We start from the raw sequence: 22,727 nt of genomic DNA on the forward strand, positions 1-22,727 counted from the left end.
AAGTCTGACCCCCTGCCATGGCAGGAAAAAGTACTGGGGTCAAACGACCCCAGCAAGATGTTTGTCTAACCTCCTCTTTAAGCCCCCCAGGGTAGGAGCCAGCACCACTTTGCTTGGAAGTTGGTTCCGGGTCCTAGCCGCCCTGACTGTGAAGTAGTGCCTCCTGATGTCTAGTCTGAATCTACCCTCTGCCAGCTTGTGACCGTTATTTCTAGTTGCTCCTGGTAGTGCTCGGGGGAACAGGGACTCCCCCAATGCCTGCTGGTCCCCTCTGACTAGTTTGTAACAGGCCACTAGATCCCCCCTCAGCCTTCTCTTGGACCTGAACCTGTTCAGCCTCCACCTTAGCCTCTTCTCGTAGGGTCTGCCCTGCTGCCCCCTGATCATGCAGGTGGCCCTCCTCTGAACCCTCTCAATGCTGTTCACATCTCTCCTGAAGTGCGGCACCCAGAACTGGATGCAGTACTCCAACTGCAGCCTGACCAGTGTCGCATAGAGGGGGGAGGATCCCCTCCTTGGACCTGCTTGAGATGCATCTGTGGATGCATGACAAGGTGTGGTTGGCCTTCCTGACTGCGTCCTCACACTGTCGGCCCATGTTCATTTTGGCATCAATAATGATTCCAAGATCCTTTTCTGCCTCTGCACTGACAAGAAGGGAGTTCTTCAGCCTGTAGGTATGTTGCTGGTTCTTCCTCCCCAGGTGCAGCACCTTGCAGTTGTCAGTGTTGAAACCCATCCTGTTCTCATCTGCCCACCCCTGTAACCTGTCTAGGTCCAATTGCAGCCTATTCCTTCCTTCTAGCATGCCCACATCCCCCCACATCTTAGTGTCGTCAGCAAATTTGAACAGGGTGCTTTTTACCCCCCCGTCCAAGTCGCTGATGAGGATGTTGAACAGTGCAAGCCCGAGGACCGAGCCCTGGGGGACCCCACTGCCCAGATCCCTCCAGGTCGAAAATGACCCGTCCACCACCACTCTCTGGGTGCGACCCTCCAGCCAACTAGTGACCCATTTGACTGTGTAGATGTCAACGCCACAGTCCCCTAGTTTTTTAATGAGAATGGGGTGAGAGATGGTGTCGAAGGCCTTCCTGAAGTCCAGAAAGACTACGTCCACTGCTACCTCTGCATCTAAGGATTTTGTGACCTGGTCATAGAAGGCCACCAGGTTGGTCTGACAGGACCTGCCTCTGATGAACCCATGTTGGTTGCCTCTAAGCATAACCTCCCCTGCTGGCCTCTCGTGGACATGCGCCAGGATAATTCTCTCAAAAAGCTTACCCAGGATCGTGGTAAGACTAGCTGGCCTATGGTTTCCTGGGTCCTCCTTCCTCCCTTTTTTGAAAATGGGAACCACATTGGCCCTTTTCCAGTCCTCTGGCACCACACCAGAGCACCACGAGTGCTCGTAAAGCTGTGCCAGGGGTCCCGTAATGACCTCTGCTAATTCCCTCAGCACTCTGGGGTGGAGGTCGCCAGGACCTGCTGATTTAAATACGTCCAGTCCCTCCAGAAGTTCCCTGACTAGATCCTCACTGACCCTAGGCCTGGCTGCCCCTCCCCCAGGGCCTGAGGGGGTCCCGGCAGACGGGCTGATCTGGTCCCTGCTCAGGAAAATGGAGGCAAAGAAATCGTTCAATAAGTTAGCCTTGTTGTCTGGTGTGACAGCCAGATTTCGTAGTGTCTTGCAGAGGCCCCACGTTACCCGGTACCTTCTTTTTGCCCCCTATGTATTTAAAAAAGGACTTCTTGTTGTCCTTGATCCAGGTAGCTAGTCCCAGTTCCATCTCCACCTTGGCCTTCCTGACCGCCCTCCTGCAGCCCCAAGCAACTGAGGTATAGTCCTCCCTGGTGATGGTCCCTCCCTTTCATTGGGTGTACACCTCCCTTTTAGCTAGGAGACGTTCCTGTATGCTTTGGTGAGCCATGGGGGCTTTTGCACCCTCTTGCCCCCTTTGATCCTTGTTGGGATTACCTCCCTTTGGGCTTGGAGGATCGTCTCCTTAAGGAACGACCACTCTTCTTGGACACCCGACTCCCCTCCCCTCCAGGACCTCAGTACTTCCCCAACTATTCTTCTTACCTGATTGAAATCCGCCCTCCTGAAGTCCAAGGCTGCTGCCTTGCTGCAGGCTTTTGCCACCTTGTGCTGGATGGTGAATTCCAGCAGGCGACGATCACTGTCGCCCAGGTGGTCGAGCACCCGCAGCCCCCTCACAAGGTCGTCGCCTGTGGCCAGCACCAGATCCAACAAGGACCTCCTGGGTTAGATGGAGGTCCTGTATCTCGGCTCAGTCCTGTATCTTGCTACATGAGCGGTCAGACCTGGATGACTGCTCTTCCCAGCAGATGTCTGGAAAGTTCAGGTCACCCATGATGACATGTCTTTTGACCTAATTACCTTCGTGAGCTGACTTAAGAATTCCTGGTCTAGCTCTTCCCCTTGGTTGGGTGGTCTGTAGTAGACCTCCACCGTTAAGTTCCTTTCCCCTCGACTCCCTTGTATTCTAACCCAGAGCACTTCAGTGTGCCCCTCATCCGACCTTGTGCTACTAGATGAGGATGTGTATTCCTCCTTGATGTAGAGTGCCACACCCCCACCCTTCCTCCCTGTCCCGTCCCCCTGTACAGCCTATAGCCCTTGATATTCACCGCCCAGTCATGCGTTGGGTCCCACCATGTTTCTGTGAGCCCCACTATGTCTGGCTTGGTGTCAGGTAGCAGGAGGGTAAGTTCCTCCTGCTTGTTCCCCATACTAAGAGCATTTGTGTAGAGTCATTTGAGGCCTCCTGAAGATGTGTGCACTGGCCCCCTAATCTCAGTACTGCCCAGGTCCCTGTTGCTTACCTGGGTATTCATTCTGCTTGTTGTTGGTCCAGGCTGGGCTGTTCTTGTGGGTGTCGCTTGGTTTAGTGGTCCAAGGCTTCCTCCGCCCTCATCTTCCCCATCCCCCAACAAGCCTAGTTTAAAGCCAGCCAGAGGAGATCCGCCAACCTAGAAGAGAACACATGCTTACCTTTGGGGGAAAAGTGAAGCCCATCCCACCTGAGCATGTCTCTTGTTGTGATCTGCGGGTTGCTATCTAGGAAGCCGAAGCCTGCCTCAAGACACCGTTCCTGAAGCCGCCAGTTGGTCTCTCTGGTGCAGGTCTCACTAGTAGGACGGAGGAGAATACCACCTGTGCTCCTATCTCCCTTAGCATGCCCCCCAGAGCATGGTAGTCCATCATCAGGTGATCAGGGCTTCTCCTGGTCGCATCATTAGTACCCACATGGATTAGAACCATGGGGTAGTAATCGGTGGGCTGGATCATGGCCTGGATCACATCCCTGTGACGTCCTGAATCTTTGCTTTGGGGAGGCAGTAGACCTCGCGTGTAGAGGGGTCCTGGCTACAGATGGGGCCCTCCGTACCTCCCAGGATGGAGTCGACTATGACAATCACTCGACGCTTTCTCCCCCGGGTCTGCTTGGCTCCTTCGGCCTGTTCGGAGCGTGAAGAGAGTGGAGTTGCTTCCTCTCTGGTTATAATGTTATTTTATTCATGAGGAGACTGAAAAAATGCAGCAATGTTATCCTGCAACTCTGAGGGGAACACAAGCAAGTCTTTTGGAGTAATACTGTTCTATCTGGAAGCTTTATCTGTTCAAAATGCCATAAGATATGCAGAGTAATTACTATTAACGTATTGGTTTGGGGGTTGGACAAATTGTTGTAGAAGGAAGATTTGTTAGTGTTCACTGAAATACTGATATCCCAGATAAGAAGTTCTGGGTGCAATTCAGACCCTACACAGGTTAGCTAGTCAACTTTTTACATAGCAACCCTACTGCAATGATTTCTTCTGATTCTTGGAATGGTTGAGGGGATTTTCTTGCCAATATGTCTGTATTATAATACGTTGCCCACTTCGGAAGTGCATCACTGTGTACCTGCTATCTCTTTCTGTAAGTTAATAAAGTAGCTTGATATGGTTAAAAACTGGAGAATCTCCTTAGTTCCCAGAATACTACAGTCGTGGTGCACATAGCAGTGTTGCTCTACTTTATATTCTGTAATGTTCAAGCTAGTATCTTGATAAAGTGGGTATGTGCTGTCTAAAACACGGACAGAAATTGCTCTTCGTAAACTTTGAAATTTGCCCAGAGTCACCAAAATGGCTTATCTTGGGCAAGAACAGTTTTAGTTACAGTACTGCACTGATACAGTATGGTTTTTATAATACCACTGCTTTGTGTTCTTGCAGCGGAGCCCAAGGTGAATACACTGGATTGGCTGCAATCAGGGCTTATTTAAGTGCAAAAGGAGAACGTCATAGAAGTGTAAGTGTAATAATGTGTTTGGAAATAACATTTGTGAAATGCTTCCAAGTAGATGGCAAAAGAGCTGTCTTGATCACTCGTTATGTCCAGGGTCCTTGGCCTTTTTCATACAGTGGCCCCATACTGAAGCAGGGGAAAAGGATTACCTATCTAGCCATAAAGAAAAAGCAGGTGCTATTCAATTTCTAAGAGCAGTTAAAAGCTTAGTAAGATGCTGCTACTTCCAGTTTTCCATACAGAGAATTTGAGTGATAAATGGCATGACTGGCACTCTTGATCTTACACACACAGTCTCAGACTTCTCTGAGCTGAGCCTCAGCTAGCTAATTCTCCTCCATGCCTCAGTTGCTACTATGGCCACAAACACTTAACTGCACAGCTTAAAAATGTGAAATGGAAAGAGAAAAGTATAATAGGATTAAAATCCCTGAGTCTGGCAACACTGAATAGTGGGGCTGCTAAGGCAGAACCCTACATGAGAGCCTCCCTGAAAGAGAAACTACTCTCTGGGACCTTTCTAGATAAATGAAACTGTCATGAACCAAGTAATTGTTACTGGTCAGGACTGCAAATACATGAGCATCACATCATGGCCAGTGCTACTGAAGGTAGCTTGTATTTCTGACCTCCATCTAGATACCTGAACTTTATCCATTCCCAGGAAAGATTATTGAAGTTGTTAAGTCTCTGGCTATATTTCATGAGAGCTCTTGCTTTAGAGAAGATGAAGTTAGAATTAAATGTTTAGTACTGGGGTTGCTGTCTGACTTCTCTCTTTGTATGTTTCTCTTCTTCCATTGGTGAATATGTTCCTACAGTTCTCTGAATGCATCAGAATTCCTGCAGAGCTCCTATGTGTCTAGGGACTAGAAACAAAGGTATTTTTCTAAGAGTTTCTATTGGACTAGCTGAAGAGCTGGGAGAGATGTTAGGCTAGAAAAAGACATCAGATTTTTCCTGGGACAAAGCCTTTTGTTCTGGGATCCTACGGCTGGACAGCCCATTTTCCCACTTCAGGTACCTGTGAAGTAGAATCCTACAATCATATAAAATTAGGGTTGGAAGGGATCTCAGGAGGTCATCTAGTCTAACCCCCAATTCAAAGCAGGACCATCCCCAACTATATCGTTCCAGCCAGGGCTTTGTCAAGTTGGGCCTTAACAACCTCCAAGAATGGAGATGCCACCACCTCTCTAAGTAACCCGTTCCAGTGCTTCACCACACTCCTAGTGAGCAAGGTTTTTTTTTCCTAATATTCAACCTATACTTCCCTTGTTGTAACTTGAGACCATTGCTCCTTGTTCTGTTATCTGCCACCAGTGACTGAGAACAGTCTAGTTCCATCCTCTTTGGTTTCAAGCTACTCTTCATGTAGTCAAAGTCTGCTATCGAATCCTCTTCAGTCTTCTCTTCTGCAGACTAAATAAGACCAGTTCCCTCAGCCTTTTCTTAGAAATCACGTACCCCAGCCCCCAAACCACTTTTGTTGCCCTCTGCTGGACTCTTTCCAACTTATCCACATCCTTTCTGTAGTGGGGGGCCCAAAACTGGGCACAGTACTCCAGATGTGGCCTCGCCAGAATAGTGCAGAATACAGGGGAATAATTACTTCCCTGGATCTGCTGGCAACGCTCCTACTAACGCAGCCCAGTATGTTGTTAGCCTTTCTGGCAACAAGGGCAACCTGTTGAGTTGTATCCATCTTATTGTCTACTGTAACCTTCTCTGTAGAGCTGCTGCTTAGCCAGTTGGTCCCAAGTCTGTAGCAGTGCACGAGGTTCTTCCATCTTAAGTGCAGGACTTTGCCCTTGTCCTTGTTGAACATCATGAGATTTATTTTGGCCCAATCCTCCAATTTGTCTACATCACTCTGAATCCTAGCCCTACCCTCCAACATATCTATTACACCCCCCAGCTTGGTGTGATCCATGAACTTGCTAAGGGTGCAGTCCATCCCACCTTCCAGATCATTAATGAAGATGTTGAAGAAAACTGGTCCCAGGACTGACCCCTTGGGGCACTTCACTTAATACCAGCTACCATATAGACCTTTTTGGTATAAAAAGGGTCATCGCATAAGAGCAAATTCGCATGTACAGAACCCACGTAAAGCAAGGGAAACCTGTACCAGATAAAACTTTCCTTTGCTCCAGATTTTTACAGCCCTCTTCCGCTTTTTATAGTGATTTGTTTAATTCCATTATATAAAAGAAATTTCCATTATATAAAACAAATCAATTTAAAAAGTGAAGAGAGCGGTAAAAATCTGGAGCAAAGAGAAGCAATTAGAAGTAGTTACAAAACACATGAAGGACAACTGAACTAGGTTACCTAATTATTGGAAAAGACTAAAACCATTTAAAAGGGAAGAGAGGGTCATAACTACCTGTGGAGATGAGTAGAGATAGCAGTGACATTTTGTAATGAGCCATAAAACCATTGTCTGTTTAGTGTATGGTTTTCATGTTAAGTAAAGCTATGACTTTTTAGTCCCAGGCCTGTATTCTGAAGGAGTTCTGCAGATTTTCCTGAATATTAGGATTGTGAGGGTGGAAATGGAGTTGTAGTTCTGTGAAGAATGTTTTGGTGATGGGGTATTTCTGACCTTCATCTCTTTTTCTGTAAGAGGTCATTCTGAAGCATAGTGGTTGTTTAGTTTATATGTACCATATGCCCTCATGGGAACTGTGGGTGAAACTAAATGACTATTTTCCAGAATGAACTCTTGCAGAAAAATGCTAAGATTTCAGAAGAAAGCCAAGCTACTGTTATAATAAGATGTTCTGCTTTCTTAAAATTGGTCTTTTTCGCTCTTTCTGTCTTAGGGGCTTTTTTCATTTAGTTGTAGTTGAGGGAGATTGCTGTTCTCCACATCATGTATCAAATTCATGTTATGAGAGTTGTCATACAACATTGCTGTTTGGAGGAAACTGTAGCTTGCCTGCATAAATTCTGGCTCTGAAGTGGAGGAATGTTTGCCTGTTTTTTCCTCCTCAATTCAAGACTTCCATGGCTTTGATTGTGATTTGGAACATTTTAAAGTAGTGTTAATATTTCTTTTTTTGTTTGTTTTTTATCTGTCATTGAGGATTCAGTTTTCAACTCTTTTTTTATATATATCTGGAAAGCAGATAGGTGCACATTGTGTGGAATTCATTACCAAAAATCTGTCATAGACTTCAACAGAAGGTTAAAACAGAATTAAGGAGACGGCTATTGGACAGGAGGCCTATACTTTTACACACTAAAATAGAAAAGCTTGCTTCTCCGTTCTAATTAAAGAGCAGTACTGTCAACTGAAATCATGCTTGGACTACTTCTGAAACTTGGCGTGAAGAAGAATCGATCTCACTGTCCCCTTGAAATATAAACATATTTTAATTGTAATACTTTTATTAACAAGACTTGCCTGTGTTTTATTTAAACAGAGGTTTTCATTCTACTTAACTTGGTTCACTTGATTAGATTCCTTAATATTTTAGAGAAGCAAACTGGATATTTTGTTCTCTGCAACTATCCCAGAGTTCAAATGCAATATGTGCATAACAATGAGTATTTGGTTTTTTGCAGCTGCTTAGTATGAAAGCAAGCAAACCCTCTGACCAAAAGCTTTCTTTGGATTTGGTGTCCCAAATCCAAATTTGGTGGGGAGAATATTCCACGTATTCAGAACTTGCTGCATTTAATTGACCCACCCTGCCTAGTCTGTTACGTCTGCATCAAGAGGCTATACAGCATCATTAAGTCAGAGTGGTGATATGCTGCATGTACTTTGTACTTACGCTGCACAGTTGTAAATTATAAGCAGAGAGAAGTAGTTAGCTATGTTAGTCTGGAGTCAGGTAAAAGACGGGGTAGAAGTGCACCTTATCAGCTAACTGAATTGGAGATCCATAAGTTTTTGTGAACAAGAGTTCACTTCGAGATGTATGTACTGGCAGTCCCTCAGCCTCAAATGGCATCTCTCAAACAACACACTACCTATCTCTTATTCTTGTTGAAGCAGCAGGTCTGGCAGTGAACTCAGATGCAAGCTGTTCCCCCTCATCAATACACGCTATATCTTCATTGGACCAAATAGCACAGATTTTAACATCTGAAGTTTGTTCACCTGCACCTCTGTCAGCATTGTATGCCATTACCTGCTTAGTGCCCCTCTACTGTCTACACTGGACAGACGGAGCAATCTTGACATGGAAGAATGATGAAACATTAACCTGACGTTTAGTCCAAAACAATGCAAAAGCCTGTGGCAGAACACTTATCCTTGTTAGATGCTTCATTGCTGACCTTGGAGTAGCTACTTTTAAACAATGGAACTTATTACAAAAGAAATTATCCACAGACTGCTTGTGTTAAGTATAGCATCTGATAACGTGAGCTCTGGCTCTCAAAAGCTTTTGCACCTCTAATTCAGTTAGTCTGTCAGGTGCATCTTTACCTTGCTTTCTGCCAGTTGTAAATAAGGTCACAAATTGTAACACATCTGAAGAATTGGCTCCTGACATTCTTTTTTAGCACCCTTAAAGATACGTTAAACATATGTCTCTGCACACTGGGCAGACATCTTGGTGCCATGCTCAACTAGACCAGCTTGTATCTGAAAGATCTAGTAGATCTTCATGAATGCTTGTTTTATAAGTACATGCAGCATAAGCGCAAATGTGAAACAGAGTACTTGTTGCTTTTGGGGCACTTTATGAACTGCTTACAAACACAAAAATATTTTTATATTGTGAGAATAATCTTCAAAACTGCCCTTAAAATGGAAGATACACTTAGTAAGTGAAAATTTACTATAGTGGGCTTTTGGATCCTGAAATAATTTCCTTGCAGGAAAATATATTTGTAGTAGCAGAAGCAGATCCTGAAGGTAAGGAGATGGGGAACATTTTTGTTCTTTCTAGAATTCTGATAGAGAAATGAATCTTTTGATAGTTTTATGTTGCCGTAGGATTAAGTGACTAGTTGATGTAATTTGCATTTTTTTTCTCCCCTTTTAAGGTTTGTCTTATTCCAAAGTCTGCTCATGGTACAAACCCTGCAAGTGCTCAGATGGCAGGCATGAAGATCCAGCCAGTGGAGGTGGATAAAAATGGGAGTATTGATATTGCACATTTGAAGGCAATGGTGAGTGTCACCTTGGCTGTTTGTTCAAAGACAATCTTTTTCATTCCCCCACACTAAGTAAGATTTTGGTAGCTGCATCAGATTGCCTACTGTGGGAGAATATAGTGCAAAAAAAGATAATCCATTTTTTTTAAACTTATCTTTTTTTTTTGCCTGCTGAGACTCAAGTCATTGAACTTGTCAACACTTTCAGTTTTCTGTAAAAAGCAAGTTTTTATACATTGTAAGCTTTTTTTATAGCAGAGTATTCTTCCCATGTTCTGTATTTGAAATGAAGGCATGTTGACATCATTTTCAAATGGACCTAGTTGCTACTTAGTCTTCACCTACTGAAAGTCAGTCCCACTTCTGCCGGGTAAGATGTTGCTAGGTAACTGCATCTTCTGAGTTGGTTGACTGCAGGTGAATCTTAAGTATCTGAGAAATTAGCTGAACTGCTTTCTCACAATTCGTATTTGGACTTTTTGTTATGGAAATGGATATCTGTGCATTGCTGCCAGTGAGAAAAAATGGACTACATCTTATTTTCCCATGAAATCAATTAAATGTTGAATATAGTTTGTTTTTAAGAAGTCTCTTCAAGTGTGATTAAACTTATACTTTGCATATGCTTTGCACTGCTTCTTCCCCCACATCCCCCTCCTACCACCATCTTCAGTTTGAATTTAGCCTAAGTAAGAAATCGGTGCTTGGGTGTATATACTTCAGTAAGAGAATGATACTGAGGTCTGCCTTCCCCTCAGAAGTAACTAGACACCTGTCATGGTGAAATATGCATGGAGAATATCTGTGACTTAAAGGTGGTTCTATAGTTGAACTCACATGTGCCAGTGAGGGAAATCAGCTGTTGTTATTGAGCATGTTGCCTTTGCCAGATGTGGCGATTACATTTTTCTTTCAGGCTGTCATAAAACAGCTATATGCTTTAGTAAAAAATTTTGCTGAAGAGATCTTTTGCGGCCATCAACCTTTGAAATTGTCTGTTTCTCTCTTAAGGTGGATAAGCACAAAGAGAACCTAGCAGCCATCATGATCACATACCCATCCACCAATGGTGTATTTGAAGAGGCGATTAGTGATGTGTGTGATCTGATTCACAAACATGGAGGCCAGGTTTACCTAGATGGTGCAAATATGAATGCTCAGGTATGCATCTGATAAACTGACTAAACATTGAATTGGATGCCCCAAAAGATCCAGTCAGTACTCATTGTGCTAGGTGGTATGCACACATGTACAGAGGTGCCTCCAGCACCAACATCAGTCTTGTGCCATTCTGTTTTCTATCCAGAAATTTCTGTTCTGTTCCTGCTTCCCTTAAGTATTGAACTACAAAGCTGCTTATACTTTTTCCCACTATTGGTAACATTGCCACTGGAACAGATGACACAAATGTCAGTTTTCTTTCAGCACTGTCATAGCTTCAGCATAAGAGTACCATACAATAGATCTTGGAGAAGAGACAGAGATCAACAAATACCAATACATTTGATGATGAAAAACATTAATTTAAACTACTTTGGGCACGTCTACAAGTGCTGTTAATTTACAGTAGGCTTACTGTGCAGTAAAATACTGTCTACATGTCTACAGGTGCTCTCTTGGGAACAGATTTGCTCCCAATGGGAGCAACCTGGTACAGGGTTGCTCCTGCCATGTTCTGCCCTCCCCTACAGCGGCCAAGGGGAGCTCCAGAGTACCTTGGGTGCTAGCCCAGGAGCTGGCAATGGACATGGGGCCCGGCCCCTGTGGGCCCTGGCAGCTGCAGCAGCAGCTGCCTTGTGGCCCCATCCACAATGAGAGGAGACCTGATGTGTACTGGGCTGGGAGGGAGCTGACCCTGCAGCAGGCAGAGCTGTCCAGGCCCTATGCCCCTGGGGGGGACACAGAACTTCCCTGCCCAGCCTGGGGTTCACTGGGAGCTGTCCCAGGTGTGGGGCAGCTGCCAGTGAGCTTTATGCTGGGCAGGGGGGCACAGAGCTCACCAGCAGCTGCCCTGTTTGGCACAAGGAATAACAGCCATAAGTTGACTGAGAGTAGATTCGGGCTAGATATCAGGAGGCACTACTTCCCTTGGAAGTTGGTTCCAGATCTTAGCTGTCCTGAGTGTGAAGTGGTGCTCGCTCCTACCCTGGGGGTCTTCAAAAGGAGGCTGGATAATCATCTAGCTGGGGTCGTTTGACCCCAGCATTCTTTTACGTCCATGGCAGGGGGTCAGACTTGATGATCTACTTAGGTCCCTTCCGACCCTACCAACTATGAAACAAAGTTGGCTGCCCTGGGGAGTGGGCTGGGGTTGGGAACCGACCCTCACCTGTCCCCCAAAGCAGCTCCATGCCTGAGGGCTGGTTGTTCTGGGGAGTGGGTGGAGCAGCCAACTCTGGGACAGGCTGAGGCTGGGTTCCTAGTCCCTGCCTGCTCCCTGAAGTAGCCAGCTCTGTGCCACACAGAGCTGCTCTTGGGGGATGGGGCAGAGAGTGCTAGGGCTGTGTGAAATTTCGTTTTGGCAGTGTTTCAGGCCGTTTTGGTGCCCAAAATACCAAATCCAAATTGAAGTGGAAGGCTCAGAAACATCTCCAAAATGAAACGAGGCATCTGAAACATTTTGGAAATGTTTCAGAAAATTTCAGAATTTTGGAGCTGGGCTTGCAAAGAAGCAGCTGTACGCTGCTGCCCTGCTGTGCGACTTGGCTCCACGGTGAGCAGAGATCCAGGGGCAGCACAGGGCGGGCAGCAGTGGCGAGGAGACCCCCTGCGTGGATCTCCTCATCACCACTTCTGCCCACCCTGTGCAGCCCTGGATCTCTGCTCCCTGCAGAGCCAGGTCACACAGAGACCAGCACTGCCCTGCCATGCAGCCTGGCTCCGCAGGGAGCAGAGGTCTGCACCGGGGTCTCCTCACCACCACTGCCCAGAGCTGAGTCACGCAGCAGGGACCAGCAGGCTTGCTTGCCGCTCTGCACTGTTTTCCTGCCCCGCAAACTGGCGTGACAGGGATCAGACATCCACGTGAGGGTTTCCTCGCCTGCACGGAGGGGAGCATCCCTCCCCTGGATTAGCCACCCACGACCCCATTCTGCTCCCTGCTGGGGCCCTGCATCCCCTGGCCCCAAGCCCCACTGAGCTGGGTAGGGCTGTGGGAAGCTTGCCTTGTAGCCCGTTTGAAACAGATTCAGAGATTTAGCTGAGATGAAACAGGACAGTGATCCATGTGGCAGAAGGCCACCTCTGTTTCTCCCCAAAAACTCTGCTCTATGACAATTTGGTTAGGATGGGCCCAGCACAGGATACACATCTTATCCTATCTCTTTGGGTAACCTGAGCTGGATACATTCCTAAGGGAGGGGGGAAACCTGCTCCCTCTGCCTACATGACTGGTACCTGGGTGAGGGGCTTGGGCACCCTGGTGAGCTAGAGACTGCCAGTCTGCCCAGCAACTAGTGATGCATTTCAAATTGGTTAGCTGACAGCCAACAGGTGCTGGCCTCCACTGGACCAGGTAAATGAAGTCATAAGGGCTATATAAGTTAAGGACTGCCCAGGAGGAAGGGGCAGCAGCCATGAGGAAAACACAGAGACAGAGACGAACCATCTTAAACCTGGTTTCTCTCAAAACTCATGATCAAGGAACTGCCTGCCTCCAGAGGGAATCTCCACCTGCCTCTGGAGGATACTTGTGAGTAAGATACCTGAGATCTAACTAGATATATAGCTTGCAGTAACTCGGATGCATGGTCAAAGTCTACCCAGCCACCCTGTTTGCTCTATGGGATTTCTCTGGTACTACTCAACTCTGTACCCTATTCCAGCTCTACCCCTTGTAACCAATAAAGTTCTCCTTCATACCTAGTGTGGGAGACTTATTTGGAGTGGGTCTAGATTATGCCTTGCGGTCCCCTTGGTTCAGCTGACTAAGGGAGACCACTTGGGATGCTTCCCTCACGTCAGAAGCACCTGAAGTGAGTCAAGTACCCTTGAGGGCTACTAGGCCTGTGTTTCCGAGGGGGCGCAGAGCTAGATAGAATCAAGCCCATCCGTGGGTGGTGGCAGTTCTACCCCCAGGCTAGTGGGCGTGCTCCAGGAAGGGGGTCGGCCAGATGTGAGGTGCCCCCAGGGAGGCACTTGGAGCCTGGAATGTGGTCAGGCACAGTGAGGTGGGTGGCTCAATGCAGGAGCACCCCCTACTGGCTCACCACAATCCCAAACACTGAAACAAATCATTGTCCTCTGAAATAGCCAAATCCAAAACCGAATCAAAACACAACCATTTCGCACAGCCCTAGAGAGCACCAGGACTGGGGACAGAGCTCCCTGTCCACTGTGGCCCCCTGCTGTCTAAACTGACCGGGATCAGATTTGCTCCCTGTCGGCATCTACACAAGTGTTACTGCACAGTTTGCTACCTATGTTTAATGCTCAGTAAATGATGTGCACATGTAGATGGTGATGCTTTACTACGCACTAGATTAGTCTACTGTGCAGTAAAGCACCTTGTGTAGATGGACCATTTAAGTGCTGAATGAGTGGAAATCTAGTGAGTGGAATATTTGTAGTGTTCTGATTTTCCTCTAAGAATGCTTTACAACCTATTTTTATAGGCAGAACAGTATGGAATATTCTAAGTCTGAATTCCTAGATCTGCTTTGGATGATTGCCTATTTTATATATTTAGTTTGGAACTCATAGATTCATAGATGTTAAGGTCGGAAGGGACCTCAATAGATCATCGAGTCCAACCCCCTGCATAGGCAGGAAAGAGTGCTGGGTCTAGATGACCCCAGCTAGATGCTCATCTAACCTCCTCTTGAAGACCCCCAGGGTAGGGGAGAGCACCACCTCCCTTGGGAGCCCGTTCCAGACCTTGGCCACTCGAACTGTGAAGAAGTTCTTCCTAATGTCCAGTCTAAATCTGCTCTCTACTAGCTTGTGGCCATTGTTTCTTGTAACCCCCGGGGGCGCCTTGGTGAATAAATACTCACCAATTCCCTTCTGTGCCCCCATGATGAACTTCTAGGCAGCCACAAGGTCGCCTCTCAACCTTCTCTTGCGGAGGCTGAAAAGGTCCAGTTTCTCTAGTCTCTCCTCGTAGGGCTTGGTCTGCAGGCCCTTGACCATACGAGTGGCCCTTCTCTGGACCCTCTCCAGGTTATCCGCATCCTTCTTGAAGTGTGGCGCCCAGAATTGCACGCAGTACTCCAACTGCGGTCTGACCAGCGCCCGATAGAGAGGAAGTATCACCTCCTTGGACCTATTCATCATGCATCTGCTGATGCACGATAAAGTGCCATTGGCTTTTTTGATGGCTTCGTCACACTGCCGGCTCATGTTCATCTTGGAGTCCACTAGGACTCCAAGATCCCTTTCCACCTCTGTGCCACCCAGCAGGTCATTCCCTAGGCTGTAGGTGTGCTGGACATTTTTCCTCCCTAGGTGCAGCACTTTGCATTTCTCCTTGTTGAACTGCATCCTGTTGTTTTCTGCCCACTTGTCCAACCTATCCAGGTCTGCCTGCAGCTGTTCCCTGCCCTCCGGCGTGTCCACTTCTCCCCATAGCTTTGTGTCATCTGCAAACTTGGACAGAGAACATTTGACTCCCTCGTCCAAGTCACTGATGAAGACATTAAACAGTATCAGTCCAAGGACCCAGCCCTGCGGGACCCCACTGCCCACACCCTTCCAGGTCGAGACCAACCCATCCACCACGACTCTCTGGGTACGGCCCTCTAGCCAATTTGCCACCCACCGGACTGTGTAGTCATCCACGTCACAGCCTCTTAACTTGTTCACCAGTATGGGGTGGGATACCGTATCGAAGGCCTTCCTGAAGTCTAAGCATACGACATCCACCCCTCCTCCTGTGTCCAGGTGTTTCGTAACCTGGTCATAGAAAGAGACTAGATTGGTCAGGCACGATCTGCCCGCCACAAACCCGTGCTGGTTTCCCCTCAGCATAATTTGTCCTGCCAGGCTCTCACAAATGTGAGCCTTGATAATTTTTTCAAAGACTTTACCAAGGATGGAGGTGAGACTGACTGGCCTATAGTTGCCCGGGTCCTCCTTCCTCCCCTTTTTGAAAATGGGGACCACGTTAGCCCTTTTCCAGTCCTCTGGGACTTGGCCCGTGCGCCACGAGCGTTCGAATATTCCCGCCAGTGGCTCTGCGATGATGTCGGCCAGTGCCTTCAGCACCCTCGGATGGAGGTCATCTGGGCCTGCCGACTTAAAGGCATCCAGTTCTTCCAAGTGACTCTGTGCCATCTCAGGATCTACGTATGGAAGTCTGGCGCCTTGCTGCTTCCTCTCTACAACCCCAGTGAGACTTGTCATGTCCCTCACTTAGGAACACTGAGGCAAAGAACTCGTTGAGGAGTTCAGCCTTGTCCCCTCTGTCTGTCGCCAATTATTTCTGCCCATTTAGCAGGGGTCCTATTCCTCCCTGGGCCTTCCTTTTACTCCCAATATATCTAAAAAACAATTTCTTGTTGTCTTTTACTTGGGTTGCCATCCTCAGCTCCATGGTAACTTTGGCCCGTCTAACTGCCTCCCTACAAGCACGAGTAGAGGAGGTATATTCATCTTTAGTGATCTCACCCTGTTTCCACTTTTTATGTGCTTCCCTTTTGGCCCTTAGGCTGCCCTGGATTTCTCTGGTCAGGCAGGGAAGCCTCCTGGCCCCTTTCCCTCTTTTGCCTCGCTCGGGGATCGTCTTGCTTTGTGCCCGAAGGATTGTTTCCTTAAGGCACAGCCACCCTTCTTGGGCTCTTATCCCTTCAAAACTCCTACTCTGCAGTGTGTCCTTGACTAATCGCCTGAGTGCATTGAGATCAGCTTTCCTAAAGTCTAGCACTTTCACCCTACTAGTTACCTTACCCTCTCGATGTCTTATGGTGAATTCCATTATTAGGTGATCACTGTCCCCCAGATGGCTACCGATCTGGAGGTCCCCTACCATGTCATCCCCTGTTGCCAATACCAGATCCAGTATGGCATTCCCCCTAGTGGGACCACGTACCTCCTGTGTCAGGTGGAGGTCCTGTACACAGGGTAGAAACCTGCGTGAGCAGTGGGACCTTGCTGTCTGCGTCTCCCAGCAGATGTCCGGGTAGTTTAGGTCCCCCATGACTACCGCCTCTTTAGCTTTTATGGTCTCCGAGAGTTGCCTCAGGAGCCCCGCATCTATTTCTTCCCCTTGGTGTAGGGGTCTGTAGCAGACCCCTACCACCAAATCCCTTTCTCCTTGCCCCCCATGTAGCCTAACCCACAATCCTTCTGCTTCCTCAACCTTGGATTCTGTCTTGATGAGGGTTGATGTATATTGCTCACTGACATAAAGTGCAAGCCCCCCCCCCCCCCCCCCCCCCCCCCCTTTCTTCCCTGACCTGTCCTTTCTGTACAATCTATAGCCCTCAATATGTACCGCCCAGTCATGGGTTGAATCCCACCAGGTCTCTGTTAGCCCCACTAACTCATAGGTGTTTAGTGCAAGCAGGAGCGCTAGTCCATCCTGCTTGTTCCCCATGCTCCTAGCATTAGTATATAGGCACTTGAGCCCTGCGACTGGTGCCTTTGCTGCCCCCCCGCTCCCAGTCCCAAGGGGCCCATTGTTTCTTACCTTCTTGTTTCTTACCTGTTCTGTAGTGCTGGTCTCCCCATGGCTTTCAGGTTTCCAATGCTCTCTTTCTTCAGGCTGGTCTGTCCTTGTGGGTGCCACATGGTTTGGTGATCCACAGCTTCCCCTGCCCTTGTACTCCCCTCCCCCCGATGAGCCTAGTTTAAAGCCCGCCGGAGGAGATCCACCAACCTAGTAGAAAACACACGCTTACCTTTTGGGGACAGGTGAAGCCCATCCCAGCTGAGCATGTCCCTCGATTAACTGAACACTTGTAAAAGAATCTAAACCTTTCTATGGTGGATGACTAGCAATTTTACTGGTAGAAATACTGATTCTGTCACTTAAGCCAGTTTTTACTTGGAAACCAGAACAAACTGAGGAAACTCTGGCCTGGAAAGTCTGCTAATGAGCTAGCTTTCTGCAATGTGAAACCTCCTGGGGTTCAAAATGCAGTGACACCCATTGAGCATGAAAAATATATTTTTGAGATGGTGCATTTAAATTCTTTGGTGCTGTTTCTGACAGGTGGGTCTGTGTCGCCCTGGGGACTATGGTTCTGATGTATCTCACTTAAATCTTCACAAGACATTTTGCATTCCTCATGGAGGAGGAGGACCTGGGATGGGGCCAATTGGAGTGTAAGTATCAAACATCAGCTTTAAAAAAAAAACCCCAAAACAAAACAAACCAACTGATCCCCCTAATCGGTGTCAGGTGATGGTTCGCTTGAGCAGGATCCATTAGCACAGACACAGCCAGGAACAGTGTTGACCATCACTAGATATTTCTAGCTTGTCCTAAGCACTTGGTGGCGGCCAAACTTTTGCCTTGGTATCACTACTAGAATCAATGATATAGCTCCAAGTCAGAACACTTAACAGTTCTAACCCGTGACTACCCCCTGTTGCTCATTTACCATTATTCATACCTAGATCAGCTACCACAGACAGGAGGTTGATGTGTATGGATGTTAGATGAGGAAACAGGGCATGGGATATAAGGGGTATGTGTGTTTCATAGAACCAAACATAAATGGTACACTGAGAACAGAGAATATCAAAGTTAACCTTTCACTTCAATTGAGAGATTGGAAATGGAGTGCTGTAATTGCAAAGGGTTCTTTTGTTGTTTTAAATAAGTATTTTCCTAAAAGGGAAATATAAAGCAGATATAGACTGGAATGGAGATCACTGTAATGAACTCTTGTTCCTGGATATTGGTCCCTAATTGCTTTTTTCCCCCTAAACGTGAATCAAGAAATGGACAGGGAACTCTGAAACTAATCATGAGGAGGTAGCAATGCGGCAGAGTCTGAAAATCAATTCATTTGTGTTTCAGGAAGAAACATCTGGCTCCCTACCTGCCTAGCCATCCTGTCATCGAGCTGCATCTTGATAGGGATGCATGCCCTTTGGGTACCGTCAGTGCTGCCCCTTGGGGTTCCAGTGCTATATTGCCCATTTCCTGGGCATATATCAAGGTGTGTGGGTTTCCTTACAACTGTTAGGTTGATCCTAAAAATGAATGTGTCTATAAAAATGTACAAATTATTTAATAGTAAATCTTAAATCCAGATCATACTGTTTTTCCAGATGTAGTAATGCTGCACTGGAAAGGTGAAAGAATTGTAGACCTTCCCAGTGTCTACATTTTAAAACAGGATTGCAGTCCCACTGACAAGTGGAACACTAGTCTACATTTTAACTTTGGATAGCATCCAGTAGCTTTGTAAAATGGCCAGGGAAATTAACCAGTCCCTTCACTTAGATCCTTTACTAATTTGTCGTGTTAAAAAAAAATAAATAAAAAAAATATATATACACACACACACACATACATACACATACACACACAGGCTGCTAAAGTTTTGTAGTGCTGCCTTATGCAAATTATTTTTTTTTCAGGAAAAAATGCACAATTTAAACCCTGCAGAGAATTGTAAGGCACATTTTGAGAGTAGATCTCATGGAAATCCTTATTTTGGGGAAGGTGATGTTACAGATAGTGAAGGGCATTGTAATGGTGCGATAATCACAAGGATGTTATCTGTATAATGTCCTTGCTTGTCACCTTCAACTATTTGCTGTTGCCAGTGGATTTGTATAATTATTATATCCTAGAAACAGGGTCATTCTTCCACCGTTCCTTAGTTTCAGGTTACTGTGGTTTGAGACATGGTTTTAAAATGTTGATTTATTTACAGAATTTCTTAGCTAGATTGTCTGTGTGCTGCAGTACAGATCAGAATTTTGGGAACTCTCAACAGCTAATAAATACAATATTTACTGAAAAAAAATCTCTTATAAAATAGAAACACAAGATCTCCATGGAATGTGACTAAATGAAGACAATGAAATCTGATAAGTTTTGGCTTGGGATCTGTGGGAATGGTGACCTTCATTTGCTTGCTTAGATTTTTTGGAAGACTGCAGTCTGTGAACTTGTTATTGCATGCTTATGTTTATATTTGTTGGCTTCTTTTGCAATAAATATGCTAAATTGTTCTTCCAGAAATACCAAAATTTGAGAAATCTGACCTCTAATATTTAAGATGCAGATGCATGACATATTTACTGCATAGCAAATTGATGCTGCTACATCCTAAAAGTGGAACAGACAAGTGATGTACAGCCCTGCTACAGGTTACGTTACTTGAACACTGGGTAAATTTCCCCCTGGAAGTATGTGTAGTGACTTTACTACATGGAACATGTTACGTATCTTCTCCCCAGTCAGTTTGATCCATACTCACTTCAAAGCAGCTCCCCAAGAGCTAGCTAGGCACTGTAATAGGCACCCACTATGGGCAATTTGTTTGGAAGAACTACAGTAACTGGTCATGCGTTTGCTTCTTATAAGAGAGTAAAATCTGGGATAAATTACTGTGTGGTAATCACATTGCACCCTCTGAAATGATACTCCCAGGAGAAGGGGACAGGATGCAGAACTTTGAAAGCTATTAGAGCCTTTTTTATCAATTTTGTGGCCACTTTGGTGAATGAACTGACAGACGTTGTAAACTGAGCCTCCGTTCCCTGAATTCCAAATTCTTTATCTGAGGAGATGTTTTGGATAATTTCCCTGTTACCTGACCTGAAAGACAGCTAGTGACCACTTGGTACTGCCAGCTGGTTCCTGTTTTGAAATGGGAGCATACTTTGAGGGAAGAGCTCTCTCGTCTTATGGTTCTCCCACATAATGCAAAGATCAGCATATTAAATTTCAAGCTGTCACCACACGATCTAACCTGCATGTTTTGGCAACCTGCCAGCAGGCTAAGGGTTGTATGTTCATTTAGCTGGAAATAAAACCGAACAGAATACAGCTGTGATCACTCTTAATGTGGGGCCTCATGCCACGGAGGTCGTGGCAACAGCAGGTTCTGTTGGGTTTGCTTTGCAGTCTTAGCCTACTAAGATGGCATCTTTCACAGGTCATACCCCCAAATGAAGATGAGGATGGCTGTGGCCAGTACTTTATGCTTCCAGTGTTCATGGGGGGAGTTGCAGGGAAGCATTCAGACCAGTGTTTTATGGTGTATTTTTTCTTCTTTCAGATGATGGGAGGAAAGGGTCTTAAACATGCTTCTGAGATTGCTATATTGAATGCAAACTACATGGCAAAGAGGCTAGAAAAGCACTACAAAGTCCTTTTCAGAGGGGCAAGAGGCAAGTATTAAACTTGTATTGTAGAAATACAATAATACTTATATATTATACATGTAATATACTATTTTAAAATTGATGTGAACCTGGTTAGTTCTAGCACATGGTCTCTATAGCATGCACAAAAGGAAATAATATAGAGACAATTACTGTCATTTCTATGCAACAGCCAAAATTAAATTTCAAGACATGGGAAGCAAAAGAAAAGTGCACTCATTGATTGGGAACCAGTTGCCTGTATCATTTAGAAACCATAAAATTGCTTTTTCACCGTCCCTCAAATTGACAATTAAATGCTGTTTAAGCAATGAAAAATTTAAGACCACCCACCGAGGGCATTGATGTTAAGATGGTCATAAAGCTACTCTACTAAAAACAGGCACAAGTAGAGAATTTTAAAAGGCAGCAGACTTAATGCTCTTTCTTCTCACCTGAAAAAAAAATCCCCATAGGGATGGGTCAGTAATGTTGCAACTGATCCAGATCAGTGATAGGTCCCTAGTTCTTCTCACATGGAATGTAACTGATGTCCAGATCTGGCCAGGAGGGAAGGCCAGTCAGGTTTGACACCCCTGCTCTAAGAGACCCCTAATTCACTAGAAACATTCAAAGCTAAATCCCCAGCCTCTGAAAGGTTCAGAAATGAAATGTAGTTATCTGCTTGAAGAATTTTGTTCATTTGAATTTTTCATATCTTTACTGGGACTCTTAGGTGATTTTATTTCAGGCATAAAGTATTTTCCTTTGAAGAAACCAAGACCCTCCTCTTATTATGCTTTCAAAACCAAGAGAGGAAATCTCCTTCTCTTGGGTCTGAATATAGCTTTTCCCCTTCAGTTATATAAGTGTTGGCTTGAGGGTTCATCTAAGAATGAGTTACTATTTTCTCCCAGGTTCTGAATATGCTGCTGGGAACTTGTGACAAACTTGGGGCCTGAATGGTAGTCCACCAAGTGGTAGGGCTGTTGGACAAGCTTGAAAAAAGTTTAACCTAAATTATATAGCACAAAAATTCTGGGTGGGTTTATCATCTTAGTGTGTTTGTAAGTACTGCAGGAGCAGTTCTGAGCATTTCATTCCTTTCCACCTCAAATGTCTTGGGTTTGGGGGGGGAACTAAAGTTTCTGTATGGAGTATTGTACAACTTCACAAACACAATGGAGATATAAGAGGGAGTAAATATTTGCATACACTTAACTGCACCTTAGAGGTATCAGTAGTGAAGCTAATTAGTGAATATTAAGTGTTGTCCACAAAGCAACTGGAATAGATATGTCTTACTCCAGCTGAGGCTCCATTGTGACCCATCTTATTTTCCAAGTAATTAGTCTAGTGTAAACTTTTTCACTTACAGGGTACGTAGCTCATGAATTCATTTTGGACACACGACCCTTCAAGAAAACAGCAAATATTGAAGCTGTGGATGTCGCAAAGCGACTTCAGGACTATGGTGAGAGTAACTAACTTTTGAGTCTCTAAATCTGCCTTCTTGGGCTACAGAAGCATTTTAGTCCTGTATTGTTGAGTGCAGTCCAGTGGCTCCTACAAGGTGCTCTTTGTGGTTCCCTGCACAGTAGGTAATCTGCTCCTGCTACACAGATTCCACCACATCCCCAAAGACTGGTCTTTTCACTGGCAAGAGCAGAGTATCTAAAGTTCATGTTACAGCCCTGTTGCATGCTGTACAAGGCCCATAAATGCAAGGTCTTAGGTTCTAATTCAGCATTCAAAGGCTTCATGGCTTTCAGAAGTAAGATACCTGCATGGAAAATGAGAACAGCAAGTGACATATTAAATAAGATGGCAAATTAAGGAATCTAAACTTGTAATTTGGGCTATAGGTCACCTGCTAGTCTCTTTCAAATCTCCAAAGTCTTTTTCTGTAAGCAGGGTGTTCCATACTGTCCATTCTGCATTTTTGTACCATCCTGAAGTGTGTGCTACTAGCTACTGTTAGGAGGATGCTAGATTAGATGGACCACTTTGATCCTGTGTG

The 22,727-nt window shown here is 45.7% G+C and overlaps 1 protein-coding gene across 1 annotated transcript in view; it reads left to right on the top strand.

The window, feature by feature from the left end:
- The window catches only part of GLDC (glycine decarboxylase), an 85,515-nt gene that overhangs the window by 56,497 nt on the left and 6,291 nt on the right, over positions 1 to 22,727 (top strand). The window contains exons 16-22 of the mRNA XM_019478009.2: positions 4,249 to 4,324; positions 9,329 to 9,454; positions 10,451 to 10,600; positions 17,592 to 17,704; positions 18,405 to 18,546; positions 20,623 to 20,734; positions 22,086 to 22,181. Of these exons, the coding sequence (XP_019333554.2) occupies positions 4,249 to 4,324; positions 9,329 to 9,454; positions 10,451 to 10,600; positions 17,592 to 17,704; positions 18,405 to 18,546; positions 20,623 to 20,734; positions 22,086 to 22,181 (815 nt within the window). The remainder of the gene's footprint in view (positions 1 to 4,248; positions 4,325 to 9,328; positions 9,455 to 10,450; positions 10,601 to 17,591; positions 17,705 to 18,404; positions 18,547 to 20,622; positions 20,735 to 22,085; positions 22,182 to 22,727) is intronic.

The sequence above is a fragment of the Alligator mississippiensis genome, chromosome 3, assembly GCF_030867095.1.
Source record: "Alligator mississippiensis isolate rAllMis1 chromosome 3, rAllMis1, whole genome shotgun sequence".
Lineage (NCBI taxonomy): Eukaryota > Metazoa > Chordata > Crocodylia > Alligatoridae > Alligator > Alligator mississippiensis.